Source organism: Salvelinus fontinalis, chromosome 2 (assembly GCF_029448725.1).
Source record: "Salvelinus fontinalis isolate EN_2023a chromosome 2, ASM2944872v1, whole genome shotgun sequence".
NCBI classification, from domain to species: Eukaryota; Metazoa; Chordata; class Actinopteri; order Salmoniformes; family Salmonidae; genus Salvelinus; species Salvelinus fontinalis.
Genome location: NC_074666.1, coordinates 12,021,817 through 12,042,667, shown reverse-complemented (window position 1 = coordinate 12,042,667; position 20,851 = coordinate 12,021,817). Strand labels below are relative to the sequence as shown.

General features: G+C 43.4%; 1 protein-coding gene across 3 annotated transcripts in view; it reads right to left on the bottom strand.

Moving 5' to 3' along the window:
- Window positions 1–18,377, bottom strand: part of dym (dymeclin) — a 172,617-nt gene extending 154,240 nt beyond the window's left edge. The window contains exons 1-5 of one of the 3 annotated variants that reach the window (XM_055864010.1): window positions 18,186–18,377; window positions 16,435–16,650; window positions 10,838–10,890; window positions 10,389–10,482; window positions 5,576–5,709 (exon numbers count right to left, since the gene is read on the bottom strand). In XM_055864010.1, the coding sequence (XP_055719985.1) occupies window positions 5,576–5,709; window positions 10,389–10,482; window positions 10,838–10,890; window positions 16,435–16,574 (421 nt within the window). In that variant the 5' untranslated portion in view covers window positions 16,575–16,650; window positions 18,186–18,377. The other 2 variants (XM_055864019.1, XM_055864001.1) reach the window with 2 other exon arrangements.
- Between the last annotated feature and the right edge of the window lie 2,474 nt (window positions 18,378–20,851).

Below are 20,851 nucleotides of genomic sequence, written 5' to 3'. Positions count from 1 at the left end.
GTGAATCGTTACATCCCCAGGATATACAGTACCAGTCAAAAGTGGAGGCACCTACTCATTCAAGGTTTTTTCTTTATTTTTACTATTTTCTACATTGTAGAATAATAATGAAGACAACAAAACTATGAAATAACACATGGAATCAAGTAGCAACCAAAAAAAGTGTTCAACAAATCAAAATATATTTTATATTTGAGATTCTTCAAAGTAGCTACCCTTTGCCTTGATGACAGCGTTGCACACTCTTAGCAATCTCTCAACCAGCTTCATGAAGTAGTCACCTGGAATGTATTTCAATTAACAGGTGTGCCTTGTTCAAATTTTAATTTGTGGAATTTCTTTCCTTCTTAATGCTTCTTAAGCCAACCAGTTATGTTGTGACAAGGTAGGGGTGGTATACAGAAGATAGCCCTACTTCGTAAAAGATCAAGTCCATATTATGGCAAGAACAGCTCAAATAAGCAAAGAGAAACAACAGTCCATCATTACTTTAAGATATGAAGGTCAGTCAATGCAGAAAATGTCAAGAACTTTTAAAGTTTCATCAAGTGCAGTTGCAAAAACCATCAAGAGCTATGATGAAACTGTCTCTCATGAGGACCACCACAGGAAAGGAAGACCCAGTGTTACCTCTGCTGCAGAGGATAAGTTCATTAAAGTTACCAGCCTCAGAAATTGCAGCCCAAATAAATGCTTCACAGAGTTCAAGTAACAGACATCTCAACATCAACTGTTCAGAGGAGACTGCGTGAATCAGGCCTTCATGGTCAAATTGCTGCAAAGAAACCACTACTAAAGGACACCAATAAGAAGAAGAGTCTTGCTTGGGCCAAGAAACACAAACAATGGACATTAGACCAGTGGAAATCTGTCCTTTGGTGTGATGGAGTGCTGCATCAGATGACCTGGCTTCAACAATCACCAACCTCAACCCAAATGAGATGGTTTGGGATGAGTTGGACTGCAGAGTGAAGGAAAAGCATATGTGGGAACTCCTTCAAGACTGTTGGAAAAGCATTCCCGGTGAAGCTGGTTGAGAGAAACCCCAAGAGTGTGTAAAGCTGTCATCAAGGCAAAGGGTGGCTACTTTTACGAATATAAAATATATTTTGATTTGTTTAACACTTTTTTGGTTACTACATGATTCCATGTGTTATTTCATAGCTTCGATGTCTTCACTATTTTTCTACAATGTATAAAGAAGAACCCTTAAATGAGTAGGTGTGTCCAAACTTTTGACTGGTACTGTAGGTTTTGATATCTTTACAGTTCACTTCCAATTGACCTTGTAATGGACACAAGTACCAAACACTTTTATAAAGCATACTATGCATATTCAATGTTACTCTCTGCATGTTCAATTTCCTGTGACTACTAGACTATTCTTTGTCTACACATTCATCAGTCTGTGCTATAGAACAGCAACATAGACGTGCAACATAAATCACAAGCAGAAAAACAAAAAACAACTGTCTCTGCTCTGTGTCAGTTTTGGTCCCTGCATAACCCCTGGCAATACACCATTGGCATTTTCCTCTCCTTCCCTTCTATCCCTCCCTCTTCTCTTTTCTTCTCACACGCTCCATTTTTTCCTCCCTCCTTCCCTCCCCCCCTCCCTCCCTCTTTCAGCGTGAGAGGGATGGAGAGAGAGAAACCGAGAAAGAGACACACACACAGTGGAGGGTGAAGACAGCCTGTTGGCACCATCTCCTTCTCTGTCTGCAACAACTTCCAATTAAGTGTGTTTCCAGACCTCCTCTCCTCTTCCCACGAACGTCTTCCTCTGCTCTCACTAACGTATTCCGTTCTTCTCTTCCCACTAACACTCTCCTCCCTTCCCTCTCTCCCCCTTCTCTCCTCCCCCTCTCGCTGGTCCAGCCCAACCCTGGGAACGAGGGCTTAATGGAAAGCCCTGCGAGAGTGCAGAGCAGATATTAACTCTGATGGGATGTGATGCCATTTTTCCACATTTCTTTCCTCCTCTCTCCCATCTCTCTGTGTGACAATGGAAGGGTTACCTACAGTACCCAGCTGCTGAAGACAATACCAGATGAGGAAATGGAGTGATGAATCATGAAAATGGGGCTATAAACGGTGGCGGTCTCTACATTCTCAGATTGTATGTATGCCTCTGCAAATGTTTTCCCTTTCATAGATCTCAGTAAAAAACACAGGTGGCCATAATAACGGTTATTATGGCCATAATAAAAAGTGGCCATAATAACCGCTAATGGTGCGCTAATAACGCATCCACCCAAAGTGCAAATCTGAGGCCTACATCCGACCCTAACCCGCTAATATAGAAAATGCGCTGAAGGATACAGAGACAGCAGAACTATTTGACGACAGGGTGTGCAGGATTTATTTTCTCTGATCTAGATTATTGTCCCAGATTTTAGGTAGGCTATTGGAATATAATTAGATACATGTAGCTTCTCTTCTGTCATGATGTTGCCCTAGAAGACTAAATCAACCCTCGTTCACCAGAATATCATAAAATCCATAGAATGAAAAAGCTTCAATCTAGTTGACGTCATTAAATTAGGGAGCGGGGAGAAAATGCTATAACAATAACAGTTTGACCGGTTGTAAGGAAATAGAAAGCTGTGTAAAACGACCCAACGTGTTTCTGATTAGATTTCAGTTCTGCTTGGATGCATATTTAATGTGGTTGAAATACTATCAGCTTTTATTAACGCTGATAAATATAGCACCTCTACAGACGGTATCTAACTGATCATTCACGTTCTCTCAAGATGCTGAAAGAAATATCATATTTCTCCACTCCTGTTCCCCTGTCAAAATGTAGCCTGCATTTAGTGTATCATTTTACTGCAAGAAATACTTAATTCAACAAGAGTTCATATTAAGGCTCTGTGAGAGGTTATAGACCTACAGTCAGTGTCCATTTTACTCATCTGAACAGTAGGCTACAGTTCCCTTGACGTGCCATAGCCCTATTTTAATTCCGATCTTGTGACTGTTGAATGTGTATAGCGCCTCACAATCACCACACAACACTGTCATCATCCTCTTTTACCACTTCACCCAATCTTTCCCAAACATGACTTTCTGCTCCTCCCTTCTCTTTATTTTCAACTCTACATTTCACAGATTTTCTCTTATTGAAGTAAACTCTGACATGGTCCTTTTTGCCTCCGGGGATCGACATTAACTTTTTCTGCTCATTCCCAAAAGCATTTGGCGATTAGCGTGTAGGCTATTTGGTGATTAGCGTGTAGGCTATTTGGTGATTAGCGTTTAGGCTATTTGGTGATTAGCATGTAGGATATTTGGTGATTAACGTGTAGGCTAGTTGGTGATTAGCATGTGGGATATTCATGGGGGCGTACAGTTAGGCCCTAAGGTTTAGGCTTACGCAATAATGCTAGATACGTTTTTATTTGATTATTTTTGGCTAAATGTAGAATGTAGATATAAATTGCACAACAATGACACGTTTATGGATTTTTTAAGGTATCATTTTATCATTATTCAACCCGCCCTTCATGACCCTATATCCCAGCTGCCCTTCATGACCTGCAGATATAACCATGGGGATGGCAGGTTATGAGTCAACTCGCACATCACAACTAACCGCAGTTCACTGTGTGGTACCTTCAGACTGTTTAGGACATTGTCAGTCTCTCTATGAGTTATATGCAATTCACTATTTGCCTCAGAGTGAATCATAACATTACAGCATCATTTAATTAAGATGTTTAATCTCTTCTTCGCTGGTTTAACTGTAAACAAAATAATCTCCCAATTTCCACCACACTCTCCTCCCTCCCTTCTGCAAGGACACACTGTCATGGCTGTGCGTCAGTATAGGAAATGGATGGGAGGGATGGAGGGATACAGGTCTGGAGCTAGGGACGGAGGGATACAGGTCTGGAGCTAGGGACGGAGGGATACAGGTCTGGAGCTAGGGACGGAGGGATACAGGTCTGGAGCTAGGGACGGAGGGATACAGGTCTGGAGCTAGGGACGGAGGGATACAGGTCTGGAGCTAGGGACGGAGGGATACAGGTCTGGAGCTAGGGACGGAGGGATACAGGTCTGGAGCTAGGGACGGAGGGATACAGGTCTGGAGCTAGGGACGGAGGGATACAGGTCTGGAGCTAGGGACGGAGGGATACAGGTCTGGAGCTAGGGACGGAGGGATACAGGTCTGGAGCTAGGGACGGAGGGATACAGGTCTGGAGCTAGGGACGGAGGGATACAGGTCTGGAGCTAGGGACGGAGGGATACAGGTCTGGAGCTAGGGACGGTGGGATACAGGTCTGGAGCTAGGGACGGAGGGATACAGGTCTGGAGCTAGGGACGGAGGGATACAGGTCTGGAGCTAGGGACGGAGGGATACAGGTCTGGAGCTAGGGACGGAGGGATACAGGTCTGGAGCTAGGGACGGAGGGATACAGGTCTGGAGCTAGGGACGGAGGGATACAGGTCTGGAGCTAGGGACGGAGGGATACAGGTCTGGAGCTAGGGACGGAGGGATACAGGTCTGGAGCTAGGGACGGAGGGATACAGGTCTGGAGCTAGGGACGGAGGGATACAGGTCTGGAGCTAGGGACGGAGGGATACAGGTCTGGAGCTAGGGACGGAGGGATACAGGTCTGGAGCTAGGGACGGAGGGATACAGGTCTGGAGCTAGGGACGGAGGGATACAGGTCTGGAGCTAGAGACGGAGGGATACAGGTCTGGAGCTAGAGACGGAGGGATACAGGTCTGGAGCTAGGGACGGAGGGATACAGGTCTGGAGCTAGGGACGGAGGGATACAGGTCTGGAGCTAGGGACGGAGGGATACAGGTCTGGAGCTAGGGACGGAGGGATACAGGTCTGGAGCTAGGGACGGAGGGATACAGGTCTGGAGCTAGGGACGGAGGGATACAGGTCTGGAGCTAGGGACGGAGGGATACAGGTCTGGAGCTAGGGACGGAGGGATACAGGTCTGGAGCTAGGGACGGAGGGATACAGGTCTGGAGCTAGGGACGGAGGGATACAGGTCTGGAGCTAGGGACGGAGGGATACAGGTCTGGAGCTAGGGACGGAGGGATACAGGTCTGGAGCTAGGGACGGAGGGATACAGGTCTGGAGCTAGGGACGGAGGGATACAGGTCTGGAGCTAGGGACGGAGGGATACAGGTCTGGAGCTAGGGACGGAGGGATACAGGTCTGGAGCTAGGGACGGAGGGATACAGGTCTGGAGCTAGGGACGGTGGGATACAGGTCTGGAGCTAGGGACGGAGGGATACAGGTCTGGAGCTAGGGATGGAGGGATACAGGTCTGGAGCTAGGGACGGAGGGATACAGGTCTGGAGCTAGGGACGGAGGGATACAGGTCTGGAGCTAGGGATGGTGGGATACAGGTCTGGAGCTAGGGACGGAGGGATACAGGTCTGGAGCTAGGGATGGTGGGATACAGGTCTGGAGCTAGGGACGGAGGGATACAGGTCTGGAGCTAGGGATGGTGGGATACAGGTCTGGAGCTAGGGACGGAGGGATACAGGTCTGGAGCTAGGGATGGTGGGATACAGGTCTGGAGCTAGGGAAGGAAGGATTTCTCACCGCAGGAGCCTGGCGCCCTCTCCTGGTAGGAGAACTGTAGGTGCAGCTCCTCTTCTGTCATCTCACTGATGAAGACTTTGAGCAGGCAGCGGATCATAAACAGGGCATTGTGGGCCTGCCAGATAAACAGCTGACTGGAGAGGAGAACAGAGCAACATTTACTTTGTCATTTGAGACTTTATGAAGACAAGAGAAATCTGTCATACATAGACTAGCACTGTTGGAGCTAGGAACACAAGCATTCTGCTACTCACGCAATAACATCTGCTAAATATGTTGTATGTGACCAATAACATTTGATTTAGACTACTACGCATAAAGACAAGACCAGGGAGGAATAGCCATGAAGCCAGGCACCCAAACAACAAGTTATTCCACTGTCCAATACGGTCAATGTTGACATAAAGTGATTTGGTTGGACATCCCAGAGTAGGGTATCCCAGAGTAGGGTATCCCAGAGTAGGGTATCCCAGAGTAGGGTTTTGAGGAGAACTGAAGTCACTGAATGGGGTAGTAAACAACCATGTCATAATAACTGTTGGCTAAGAGATGTTGTCAGGGCAACAGCAGAGGGACCCTGTGGCAACGAGATACTTTCATCCTTATATCCTGTGACCCGTCCGCTTGTCCGAGACTGACTGGATCCTGCAGGTCTACAGCGGGTCCGGTGACAGCAGCAGTGTGTGTGTGTGTGTGTGTGTGTCTCAACCGCTCACTACAGAGACACGACACGCAGCAGCCTTGACTACCAGTCAAGAGCAGTCTCTCTCACAACCACAGACACTGGGTCCTGCAGGGTAACAACGGTTGTTGTGACTCGTGACACATCCGCTATAGAGACGTGCAGTAGCCTGGACTACGCTCACAGTCACAGACAGGAAGGATGAACCTCTGACCTCTGGTCTGGTCATACATACGGACCACCAGTTCATGAACGCACACCATTCAACACTAACATAAACACACACACCCACACCAATCGACACCAACAAACACATTCAGACCAATCAACACTAACATAAACACACACTCAAACAACACTCACTTGTAACTAACACAACACAACACTCGCTTGTAACTATGATATGGGCAATGATGAGTTCCTAAACGCACACCAACACACACATTCCACCAATGTAGCTCTATTACTTACAACCATGCACACCAACAATCCTATTAACACACATTCAAGCCCATAGTATGCCATCATAATGGCTTCCCTTGTAACTGTGGTGAGCTTCTATGTGAACGTAAACCTCGGTGTTTGATGGGAAGCAGGGTATGTTCACAGACACCTTTCCACCGCACACATCATCTTTGTCAGATCTAGCTGGCAAACTTTGAGCCGCCCTGACTCCACTAATTACTGAGAGGCTAAGCCTGGTGGCTCTCTTGCCTTGCTAGAGGCTGGTCTGCCTTGGGAAATCGTTTTTTTTTTATAGTACCAGTGAAAAGTTGACACACCTACTCATTCAAGGGTTTTACTTTATTTTTACTATTTTCTACATTGTAGAATAATAGTGAAGACATCAAAACTATGAAATAACACATTCACACATCAAAAACACCCTCCAGGAGGTAGGCGTATCATGTAGTAACCAAAAAAAGTGTTAAATCAAAATATATTTTACATTCTTCAAAGTAGCCACCCTTTGCCTTGATGACAGTTTTGCACACTCTTTGCATTCTCTCAACCAGCTTCACCGGGAATGCTTTTCCAACAGTCTTGAAGGAGTTCCCACATACAATCAGGTCCATAAATATTTGGATATTGACCAAATTATTACTATTTTAGCTGTCTACCACAGCATATTGGATTTGAAAGTAAATATGAATATGAGCTGAAAGTGCAGACTTTCAGCTTTAATTTGAGGGCTTTTACATCCAAATCGCGTAAACAGTGTAGAAATTACAGCACTTTTTATATGTGGTCCCCCCTTTTTAAGGGACCAAAAGTGATTGGACAACTGGCTGCTCAGCTGTTCATTGGCCAGGTGTGTGTTATTCCCTCATTAGTTCATTTACAAGCAGATAAAAGTTTGAGTTGATTTCAAGTGTGGCATTTGAAATGTGTTGCTGTTAACCCTCAATATGAACTCCAGAGAGCTGTCCCTGCCAGTGAAGCCATCATTAGGCTGAACAATCAAAACAAAACCATTAGGTATGGCCAAATCAACTATTTGGTACTTTATTAACAAGAAAGAAAGCACTGGTGAGCTCAGGAATACCTACAGGCCCGGAAGACCACAGAAAACAACTGTGGTGGATGACAGAAGAATTCTTTCCCTGGTGAAAAAGCCCCACTTCACAACAGTTGGCCAGATCAAAAACACCCTCCAGGAGGTAGGCATATCTGTGTCAAAGTCAACAATCAACAGAAGACTTCACCAGAGTAAATACAGAGGGTTTACCACAAGTTGTAAACCATTGGTAAGCCTCAAAAACAGGAACACTACTTTAGAGTTTGAAAAAACATCTAAAACAAAAGCCTGTACTGTTCTGGAACAACATCCTATGGACAGACGAGATAAAGATCAACTTGTACCAGAATGATGGGAAGAGAAGAGTATGAAGAAGGGAAGGTACTGCTCATGATCTGAAGCATACAACCTCATCTGTGAAGCATGGTGGAGGTAGTGTTATGACGTGGGCATGTATGGCTGCCAATGGAACTGGTTCCCTTGTATTTATTGATGTTGTGACTGCTGACAAAAGCAGCAGGATGAATTCTGAAGTGTTCAGGCTATATTATCTGCTCAGATTCAGCCAAATGCTTCAAAACTCATTGGACGGCACTTCACAGTGCAGATGGAATGTTCTGCAATGGCCAAGTTAATCACCTGACCTGAGTCAAATTGAGCATGCATTTCACTTGCTAAAAGGCTAAACACCCCAAGATCAAGTAGGACCTGAAGACAGCTGCAGTAGGCCTGGCAGAGAAGGCCTGGCAGAGCAGCACCAGGGAAGAAACCCAGCATCTGCTGATGTCTATGGGTTCTAGACTTCAGGCAGTCATCGACTACAAAGGATTTGCAACCATGTATTAAAATTCCCAATTCAATTTATGATTATGCTAGTTTATCCAATTACTTTTGAGTCCCTAAAATTGGGAGGCTACGTATAAAAATGGTTGTTTCCTTTCAAATCCATTGTGGTGGCGTACAGCGCCAAAATGATGCAAATTGTGTCACTGTCCAAATAGTTATGGACCTGACTGCATGCTGAGCACGTGTTGGATGTGTTTCCTTCACTCTGCGGTCCAACTCATCCCAAACCATCTGAATTGGGTTGAGATCGGGTGATTGTGGAGGCCAGGTCATCTGATGCAGCCCTCCATCACTCCCCTTCTTAGTCAAATAGCCCTTACATAGCCTGGAGGTGTGCTGGGTCATTGTCCTGTTGAAAAACAAATTATAGTCCCACTAAGCGCAAACCAGATGGGATGGCGTATCGGTGCAGAATGCTGTGGTAGCCATGCTGGTTAAGTGTGCCATGAATTCTAAATAAATAAGTGACAGTGTCAACAGCAAAGCACCCCCAGACAATCGCACCTCCTCCTCCATGTTTCACAGTGGGAACCACACATGCGGAGATCATCCGTTCAACTACTCTGCATCTCACAAAAGACACGAGTTGGAAACAAAAATCTCAAATTTGACTCATCAGACCAAAGGACAGATTTCCACCGGTCTAATGTCCATTGCTTGTGTTTCTTGGCCCAAGCAAGTCTTTTCTTCTTATTGGTGTCCTTTAGTAGTGGTTTCTTTGCAGCAAATCGACCATGAAGGCCTGATTCACACAGTCTCCTCTGAACAGTTGATATTGAGATGTGTCTGTTACTTGAACTCTGTGACGAATTTATTTGGGCTGCAATTTCTGAGGCTGGTAACTTTAATGCACTTATCCTCTGCAGCAGAGGTAACTCTGAGTCTCCCATTCCTTTGTCGGTCCTCATGAGACCCAGCTTCATCATAGCTCTTGATGGTTTTTGCAACTGCACTTGTAGAAACTTTCAAAGTTCTTGACATTTTCTGCATTGACTGAGCTTCATGTCTTAAAGTAATGATGGACTGTCATTTCTCTTTGCTTATTTGAGCTGTTCTTGCCATAATATGGACTTGGTCTTTTACCAAGTAGGGCTATCTTCTGTATACAACCCCTACATTGTCACAACACAACTGATTGGCTCAAACGCATTAAGGAAAGAAATCCCACAAATTACCTTTAACAAGGAACACCTGTTAATTGAAATGCATTCCAGGTGACTACCTCATGAAGCTGGTTGAGAAAATGCCAAGTGTGCAACGCTGTCATCAAGGCAAAGGGTGGCTACTTTGAAGAATCTGGAATATAAAATATATTTTGATTTGTTGAACACTTTCTTTGGTTACTACTTGATTCCATGCGTGTCATTTCATAGTTTTGATGTCTTCATTATTATTCAAAATGTAGAAAATAGTAAAAATAAAGAACAACCCTTGACTGAGTAGGTGTGTCCAAACTCTTGACTGCTACTATCTATCTAGATGTCTTACTCCTCTGCAAATACAGGGTTCCTCAAACTGGGGTACTGCATCATCACTCCATGGTGTACAGCACAGGACATATGTATTATTGAACTATGCATGTCACTGTCCCACAACTATAGGCCTACCTCTAGATTCCAATGAGAAATGTCAATGGTTGCAGCATCACCACTTCAACCCAGTCATTGACTTCAACATTGACAGTTTAACACAGGGCGTATTTATGACTTAACTATTCATTTTGATGATTCTGTCCCCTTTACAGTTCGGTTTCACATGATACTTACTCTTGGCATTCTGTGGATATTTTCAGCTCTTTGGTTCTTCCCAGGAATATTCTCACCAGGGCTCCAAAATTCCCTGTTCTGGGATTGTTCTCAACTGTAGAGAGAGACAGGAGAGAGGAAGTACATAGTATTTAAAAAGACTGCTTGGTGATTCTGAAACATAGTACATCAATAATCTATACCGTCTTGTTTATGAAACAAAGACAATATATTTCCTGATGATAGCATGCTTTCTACATGTTTACTACAGGTAAATCTGTCAAATAAAAGTCTGTAAATATCGGAAGATTAAAATGTAGCACTCAATGAAGTTTGTAGTTTGAAATTAGTAAATGTAAAAGCTTGTTTTGGAGTAAACGGTGGCCGCTGACCCAATCAACAAAGCCCAAATAAGTAGAAAAGGTTAACAGTCAGGACAGACAAGCTTAATACACAAACATGAGACCTACTCAGAATCTTGGCGAGGGGAATGACAGCCTCTTCCAACAGCTTGGAGTCCCCACTGTGGGGGGGGGGGGGAGAAAGAAGAGAGCGAGAGAGACAGAGACAGAAGAGAGGAAAGACATGTATTTTATAAAACTCTTTTTACATCCGCAGACGTCACAAAGTGCCTATACAGAACCCAGCCTAAAACCCCAGAGTAAGCAATGCAGATGTAGAGGCAAGATCAACTCCATTACAGCAGCCACAGCAGCTCTGGATCTGATATTGGCAAGCACTGTATCTCAAGAGTTCACATAAGAGAGCTGTGGCTGTGGTCCTTCCTTTACCAGGGACAATTCAACTGCAATCCTTCCACTTGTGAACTGACTAAATCAGTGTCAGCTAACAAACTCAAGTTCATCCATTTCACCATCATTGATAGTCTATTGTGCCCTCTACTGTCAAGCAGTGTGTATAGTCACAATACTCATTCATAGAAATATAATTAGAATATTACATACATCTAATACAGATTTTTTTTTTTACCCGTAAGTGTGTACATTTACAGGCCTCCCGAGTAGCTCAGCGGTCTAAGGCAATGCATTGCAGTGCTTGAGGTGTCACTACAGACCCGAGTTCGATCCCAGGCGGTGTCACAGCCGCCGTGACCAGGAGACCCATGAGGCGGCACACAATTGGCCCAGCGTCGTACGGGTTAGGGGAGGGTTTACTTCACTACATTCCTAAAGAATATGATGTTCTTTTTACTCCATACATTTTCCCTGACACCCAAAAGTACTCATTACATTTTAAATGCTTAGCAGGACAGAAACACACACTTATCAAGAGAACACCCCTGGTCATCCCTACTGCATCTGATCTGGCGGACTCGCTAAACACATGATGCATTTGAAAATTATGTCTGAGTGTTGGAGCGTGCCCCTGGCTATCCGTAAATTTACAGCCACAAAAAAGAAAATGGTGCTGTCTGGTTTGCTTAATATAAGGAATTTAAAATTATTTATAGTTTTGCTTTTGATACTTAAGTATATTTCAGCAATTACATTTACTTTTGATACTTAAGTATATTTAAAACCAAATACTTAGACTTTCTTGGAGTTGGATTCTACTGGGTGACTTTCACTTTTGCTTGAGTCATTTTCTAAGGTATTAAGGTATCTTTACTTTTACTCAAGTATGACAAATCGGGTACTTTTTCCACCACTGCGAAATTGGGGTGAAAAAAACTGTAAAAGTACAACAAAAATTGTGTACATTACTGTATTTATACATGGGATATTGTTTTTCAACAGGAAAAGTTCTAAAATATCTGGGTTATATATATCTGTCCACTATACTACCTGTCCCACCAGATCATAAAGTCAGTTAGATCATTAGAGCAAGTCAGCTGAGGTCTGCAAACAGTAACATAAAAGCTGTTTGACTTGGAAGAAGTGAACTACGACCTACCCTCTGTTGCTGCACCTTAGCTAATGTTGACGGGCCAGGAATAACTTATCGTCAAGGTAACAGACAGAAAAAATGTGTTCGAACCGGAGTTCAAAAGCACAGTGTATATGTGTGTGTGTTAGACAGTTAACAACGTAACTGGGAAAGAGGTTAGGGTGCAGTGAAGCCATGGTAAACATTACAAACCTTTTGTTTGATCTACTAAAACATGTCCTGTTTTATGAGAAATGTGTAATTCTGTGTGACACCGCCACCTGTATTTCAACAACAATTCCCTTTCAATGTGATTCAACAAATAGGTTTAAGAGAATACATCATCTAACCTGGCCTATTTGATTAGCCTGGTCCCAGATCTGTTTGGGTCGTCTTGCCAACTCCCATGGTCATTGCTGCAAGGAGTTGGCTATAAAGCAAACAGATCTGGGACTGGGCTACTAAAGTAACCTAGTACTAGTCGCATGGATTCCTTTAACCTATTTGTTTTACCCAATTGAATTCTAATTGTTGTGGTTGTCTAGACTGGTTCTGTTTGTGTCATTGTTTTATTGAGTGATAAGGAGTTGGCATTATAGCCGTCCTGCGTTGTCTTGGCTGTGTGCTTAGGGTCGTTGTTCTGTTGGAAGGTGAACCTTCACCCCAGTCTGAGGTCCTGAGCAGGTTTTCATCAAGGATCACTCTGTACTTTGCGCCGTTCCATCTTTCCTTCGACCCTGACTAGTCTCCCAGTCCCTGCCGTTGAAAAACATCCCCACAGCATGATGCTGCCACCACCATGCTTCACCGTATGGATGGTATTGGCCAGGTGATGAGCGGTGCCTGGTTTCCTCCAGACGTGACTCTTTGCATTCAGGCCAAAGAGTTCAATCTTGGTTTCATCAGACCAGAGAATCTGGTGTGGTTTCCGAGTGGCTTCCGTCTAGCCACTCTACCATAAAACTCTACCTGATTGGTGGAGTGCTCCAGAGATGGTTGTCCTTCTGGAAGGTTCTCCCGTCTCCACAGAGGAACTCTGGAGCTCTGTCAGAGTGACGATTGGGTTCTTGCTTACCTCCCAGACCAAGGCTCTTCTCCTACGATTGCTCAGTTTGGCCGGGCGGCCAGCTATAGGAAGAATCTTGGTAGTTCTAAACTTGTTCCATTTAAGAATGATGGAGGCCACTGTGTTTTGGGGACCTTCAATGCTGCAGAAATGTGTGCCTTGACACAATCCTGTCTCGGAGCTCTACGGACAAGTCCTTATATAAACAGGTTGAGTGCCTTTCCAAATCATATACAATCAATTGAATTTACCACAGGTGGATTCCAATCAAGTTGCAGAAACATCAAGGATAATAAATGGAAACAGGATACACCTGAGCTCAATTTCAAGTCTCATAGCAAAGTGTGTGAATACTTATAAGGTATTTCTGTTTTAGCTTTGTCATTATGGGGTATTGTGTGGAGATCGATGAGGAAACATTTTAAATGTAATCAATTTTAGAATAAGGCTGTAACCTAACAAAATGTGGAAAAAGTGAAGAGGTCTGAATACTCTGAAAATGTATCAGAAAACCAGTGAGTATCTGGTGTGACCACCATTTGCCTCATACTGCACAATACATCTCCTTCCCATAGAGTTGATCAGGCTGTTGTTTGTGGCCTGTGGAATGTTGTCCCACTCCTCTTCAATGGCTGTGCGAAGTTGCTGGATATTGGCGGAAACTGGAACACACTGTCGTACTCGTCAATCCAGAGCATCCCAAACGTGATCAAAAAGGTGACATGTCTGGTGAGTATGCAGGCCATGGAAGAACAGGGATATTTTCAGCTTTCAGGAATTGTGTCCAGATCCTTGCAACATGGGGACGTGCTTTATCATGCTGAAACATGAGGTGATGGTGGCGGATGAATGGTCATACCATAACCACACCATGGGGCACTCTGTTCACAAACGTTGCCATCAGCAAATTGCTCGCCCACACGATGCCATACACGTGGTCTGCGGTTGTGAGGCCGGTTGGACGTACTGCTAAATTCTCTAAAACAACGTTGGAGGTGGCTTATGGTAGAGAAATTAATATTAAATTCTCTGGCAACAGCTCTGGTGGACATTCCTACAGTCAGCATGCCAATTGCATTGTCCCCAGCACAAGGTACACCTGTGTAATGACCATGCTGCTTATATGCCACACCTGTTAGGTGGATAGATGATATTTCGCAAAGGAGAAACGTTCACTAACAGGGATGTAAACAACATTTGTTCACAAAATTTGAGAGAAATAAGCTTATTGAGCATACGGAACATTTCTGGGATCTTTTATTTCAGCTCATGAAACATGGGACCAACACTTAGTGGTGGTCCCACTCAAATTTTTGGTTCAGTGTACATATTGAAAGTGATATGACAAATCTTTACTAGACCATATGGTCATATGAAATTATTAGGAGCTCTATATGGAATAATATGATTATATCTAGGCTATGAAGAAAAAAAATGCGCGTCCTTGGGTGTCGTGTACTGGTACTAAATCAAATCTACTTTCACCCCTGAGCACAACCAACTAGTTATCTGCTACTTTAACATGTTCTTCCCTGATAGCGGGGATGAACAGGGCAGTCGATGGCATATCAATGACCATAGGAGTTGGTTGTACAACACAAACTAATCTGGGACCAAAATAAACATATTCATTTTCAGAACTCTGTCTTTCAAAGATAATTTGTAAAAATCCAAATAACTTCATAGATCTTCATTGTAAAGGGTTTAAACACCGTTTCCCATGTTTGTTCAATGAACCATAAACAATTAATGAACATGCAACTGTGGAAAGGTCATTAAGACACTAACAGCTTACAGACGGTAGGCAATTAACGTCACAGTTATGAAAACTTAGGACACTAAAGAGGCCTTTCTACTGACTCTGAAAAACACCAAAAGAAAGATTCCCAGGGTCCCTGCTCATCTGCGTGAACGTGCCTTAGGCACGCTGCAAGGAGGCATGAGGACTGCAGATGTGGTCAGGTCAATAAATTTCAATGTCCGTACTGTGAGACGCCTAAGACAGAGCTACTGGGAGACAGGACGGACAGCTGATCGTTCTCGCAGTGGCAGACCACGTGTAACAACACCTGCACAGGATCAGTACATCCGAACGTCACACCAGCGGGACAGGTACAGGATGGCAACAACTGCCCAACAACAATCCCTCGATCAGTGCTCAGACTGTACGCAATAGGCTGACAGAGGCTGGACTGTGGGCTTTTAGGCCTGTTGTAAGGCAGGTCCTCACCAGACATCACCAGCAACAATGTCGCCTATGGGCACAAACCCGCTGGACCAGACAGGACTGGAAAAAAGTACTCTTCACTGACGAGTAGCGGTTTTGTCTCACCAGCGGTGATGGTCGGATTTGCGTTTATCGTAGAAGGAATGAGCGTTACACCGAGGCCTGTACTCTGGCGTGGGATCGATTTGGAGGTGGAGGGTCCATCATGGTCTGGGACGGTGTGTCACAGCATCATCGGACTGAGCTTGTTGTCATTGCAGACAATCTCAACGATGTACGTTACAGGGAAGACATCCTCCTCCCTCATGTGGTAACCTTCCTGCAGGCTCATCCTGACATGACCCTCCAGCATGACAATGCCACCAGCCATACTACTCGTTCTGTGCTTGATTTCCTGCAAGACAGGAATGTCAGTGTTCTGCCATGGCCAGCGAAGAGCCCGCATCTCAATCCCATTGAGCACATCTGGGACCTGTTGGATCGGAGGGTGAGGGCTAGGGCCATTCCCCCCAGAAATGTCCAGGAACTTGCAGGTGCCTTGGTGGAAGAGTGGGGTAACATCTCACAGCAAGAACTGGCAAATCTGGTGCAGTCCATGAGGAGGACATGCACTGCAGTACTTAATGAAGCTGGTGACCACACCAGATACTGACTGTTACTTTGATTTTGACCCCACCTTTGTTCAGGGACACATTATTCCATTTCTGTTAGTCACATGTCTGTGGAACTTGTTCAGTTTATGTCTCAGTTGTTGAATCTTATGTTCATACATATATTTACACATGTTAAGTTTGCTGAAAATAAACACAGTTGACAATGCGAGGACGTATATTTTTGGGCTGAGTTTAGTACTGCTACTTTAATCATTCAGATGATCATGTTATTACCTGCTAGTGGGACTGATGAAGGTGAAAGAGATGAGCTGGTTCCAGAAGGGATCATTCTCTGAGATGGACTCTGTTCCGATCAGGGTCCTGAGGCTCTGGTTCTCACACAGGTCACTGACCTGGCTGGTGTTGGCTCCCATCTCCTGAGTACACGGGGTCTGAGGAGAGGCTCTCTTTCTCACTGCCTCATCTCCCACTACCACACTGGGCACTGTACTGGGGAACAGAACCAAGAAGAGATTAGGCTACTCGCTCATCCGCTACTCACGTTAGGTCTACTTATCTGAATCTGATAGAATAAAATAGGTTTGGTTCATGAAACAGGAAATATGACAAAATCCTGACTTCTAATTCTAAATGAATGACATTTAGCAATCCTCTCCTCTACCTGAGACTTAGGCCTAGTTCTGATCTAGAAGAATCTCTCTGTTCCCTGGTGAGAGCTGTTTACATTTGACATTGGCTGTGGAGTCAGCAATGATCCCCTTGCTGCATTAACTGATGTATTGCAAAGCTATGAAGCTTAGCCAACTCTACTCACACCACCAGTAGTCAGCAACATGCATGGCATCTGAGAAATTTTATTTTTTCTTATTTAACTGACTAATGACCTAATTACATTCGGGCCCAAATCTGGCTCATGACGCACATCTATCTGTCTGGTTGCATCCTTATATTCTTCACATAATATGCCTTGAGGATTTCGGCCCTGTTTGGAAGCTTTATGTGAACTTGTCTTGATTTTTGGAAATATGACCCATTTGGCAGAATGTGAACATTCTGACTCGGCTGTCACCTGCTGTTGATGAATACGCTCTTGTCCCAAACAGGTTCGCTGTTAGGGATCTGTTTAGACTGAACCACTGTGAGCAAGGTGTCATGACATCAGGCTTCCTTCCAAACGTGACAGGCTGAATTAATTTAAGTGTAAGCGCTGACTTTGTCACACAATGCATGTAAAGGTAACAAACATTGACTGCCTGGTGCATAGTGATGCATTACGTGGCATGTTCATTGTTCAACATACCTGGTGCAATACAGGATGAGTTTGCCCCATCGACTTATGGTTTGCTTACACACCTTTAGTACACACATTCATTTGATCACTCCCATGTCATGGCCTTGAGCTATAGTGCCACATCTGTGACTGAGTTATCTATACATTTTCAGTAAAAACAATTACCATAAATATCGACCAGGCATTAAAGTATTAGCTAGTTAATACAGAAAGGTGCCCATGGACTTGATAGCTAGTCTATAGCAATTTAACTAACTAGCCAGCTAGCTAGCTAACTACAAGCAGCAGCCGCAAAACTGCGTTTCACTCTCCTTGCACATCGGTGTCTGACAGTTACAGTAGTGATACATTTTCAGTAAAAAATAAATATTGACCAGACAAGTAACGTCATTGGTTAATACAGAAAGGTGTTAATAGACTTGCTTGCTAGCTAACTAACGCTACTGTTAGTTACTGTACGTTTGTAACGTTACACACCCCCTAGCTGCAGCTAGCTAACGTTAGCTCATCAAACGCTCTAAATGCAGCGGTTAGAGACACGCTTCCTTCAAGGTGGTGAAACTGGATGTGTAACTGACATGATATAACAATAACACGCTAGCTAGCTAGCTAATTCATAGATTAACTAGTTAGCTATGTCTGAGTAGTGAGCTAACAACTAAGTTATGCTAGCTATCTAGCCACATAGCATCAGCTGACAGCTCATCTGTCAAATTCACAGCTCTCGTGGCACCTATCACGCGTTCTTCTCCCAGGTTCTTGACAGTCTTCTGCTTAGGTTGAACAGTTGCTATAGCTGTAAAGGTCAATGATAAACACACGTTTACTAAATAAAGAATTTGAGAAAGCTCCGATTTTACTCTAGTCCTCTTCCACCATATTTCCACGTCGCCACAGACTTGCCGTGAACGTCACTCTGACAATTGAACGGAAGAAGAACGTCCGTACGTTGAAGATAGAAATGCGTAGAACGGACCCAACACTGTAAACTGTCAAAGCCGAGACGATTCTAGACATAATTTTTCTATCTGAAACGTTCACTCTGGAATGTTCCGCCCTAAACTCTGATGAGGGAAGTTTCTTAGCAAGGCATGAATCTTCTTCAAACCATTTTTTTTTTTTTACATTTTCAAATTGCAGTGGCTAAGGAATATAACCTTAGTTACTGTAACTAGCGTAGCGGTCACAGATATTTCTCACTCGCTGGCCCTAGTAGCTAGAGGTCAAGCGACTCAATTGATGCAGCAAAAACTCTGTGGGACAGTTTCCGTACACAGAATAATTGCTGGACTAAAAAACGATTTAAATGGGGATTCTTCACTGAACGTGCTTTTTACTCCAAGCCTAGTGTGTCTGTGAAGGACTTGATATTTTATCCTATTATGGTTATTATGATAGTGTTGTCTGATGGGCTTACTTTATCCCCATCATCATATATGAGAAATAACAGATGAGCAAATTATTCTATGCTGCAATGTGATCTAGCCTGGGTGCCGGTCTGTTTCTGCTCTCTTGGCAACTCGTGTGACATGTTTGGCTTGATAATGACAGCAATGGAGCTGGTTAGAGTTAACAATGTAACACAGTTCAATGCAGTGTCCTCTAAAATTGTTTACTCCATCCACATTGTTTTAATTCTTCTGGTGTTTTTTTGCTAATAAAACAGTATAAGTCACCACTGTGCTGCTGCCTGTGTGAGGGATGGTAAAATACCTAAACTACCTCCACATATCATCATGAAAAGAAACTGGAAGCAGTTTGATACTCAGGTTATTTGGAGGGATTATTGCCTGGAATACAGTTGAATTCGCCTTTTCTTACTTACATAATGCATTTCATGATGTGTGGAACAAGCATGGCCCTTTCAACCAAGACAGAAGGGCAGAGACAACCCCTGGTTCTCAGATGAACTTACTGAACTCATAAAGAAACAGAATGCTTTGTGCGCTAAAGTAAGGTCTGATTGAGCTGATGATTGGATGGCTTTTAAACACCTTCAGAATCAGGGTGTAGCTATGACCGGAAAGCTGAAAGCAGACCGCTACTTCAAATCTACAGTTGATCATCTGAATAATCCTTAAAAATGTTGTCAAGTAGTGAACGTTTTAGAGTGGGAAAAAAAGATGAACAGCTCCCTAAACAGCTTCTGGTTGATTCACAGGTGTGGTAGAGAAACTCCTTTAATCAACATTGTCTTGATAGGTGGATAATTTGATAGGGGTAGCCTAGTGGTTGGTGCGTTGGTTACTAGTTCAAATCCCAGAGCTGACAAAGTACAAATCTGTCGTTCTGCCCCTGAACAAGGCAGGGGTTCCTAGGCCGTCATAGAAAATAAGAATTTGTTCTTAACTGACTTGCCTAGTTAAATAAAGGTAAAAAATATAAATAAATAAAAGATAAACGAGCCTCCTGTGAAATTAGTTAACACTCCCAAGCACTCATTCACAAAATGCATGGTATTTTGTAATTACAAGCTTGGAAGGACATTCTATAGAGCAAGACACATATCTGGGAGATTCAACATACATTCAACTGTATTTATGTATGTATATATATATATATACACATTCAACTGTATGTATATATATAGGCCATCTTAATAAATCTGCCATTTTATATATAATTCCAGCTCAAAATAAACACACATACAAGCTCATATCTAAAATCTCAAAACTTGTTTTATGCCAACAGTCCCGAATATTAGAAGCGAGCACGGATAAAGGTATTTTCATTACTCAGATCCCTGGTCTTGGAATTCCCTCCAAGCCAACCTAAAACTCCAGGACCTGGTGTCCCCAAAGGACAAATAGATGAACAGGTTGTTGAGATGTAGTTGTTTCTATTTGTCACCCGATGTCACTACTTTGCGTTCTTATTTAAGGAAGAATGTTGTTTTACTTCACACACTGTTTGCTGTTGTATTTGTGCCGTTGCCAGTGTCTTCTGTCTGTTGTCCATTTTGTCTTACATAGTTTTTTCAGACCGGGTCCCCACAGGAGGGCTTTTGCCTCTTGCCAGACCTTCATTGTAAATAAGAATTTGTTCTTTATTGACCAGCCTGGTGAAATAAAGGTTAAGAGTATAAACCGTTGAGACCAGGCTAAATGAGATCCACTAGAGCAAAAACAATGATAGTAATCCATAGGTTTATTTATACATTGCACATAAAAGGGGGAAAAAGGGAATGCTTAAAAATCACAAGGTCGGAATGTGTTTAAATGTCCTTTTTAATCATTGCTAATAATTAATTTCGGAATTAGAAAATAAAATATGTACTTAATATTATAAATAAGTAGGTATTGTATCTGTTATAATAAATACATCAGGGAATCAAGCATGATAAAACAGAGGCAGAAATATTTTCTACATATATTCTATTCCTCAACACAACTGAAATGA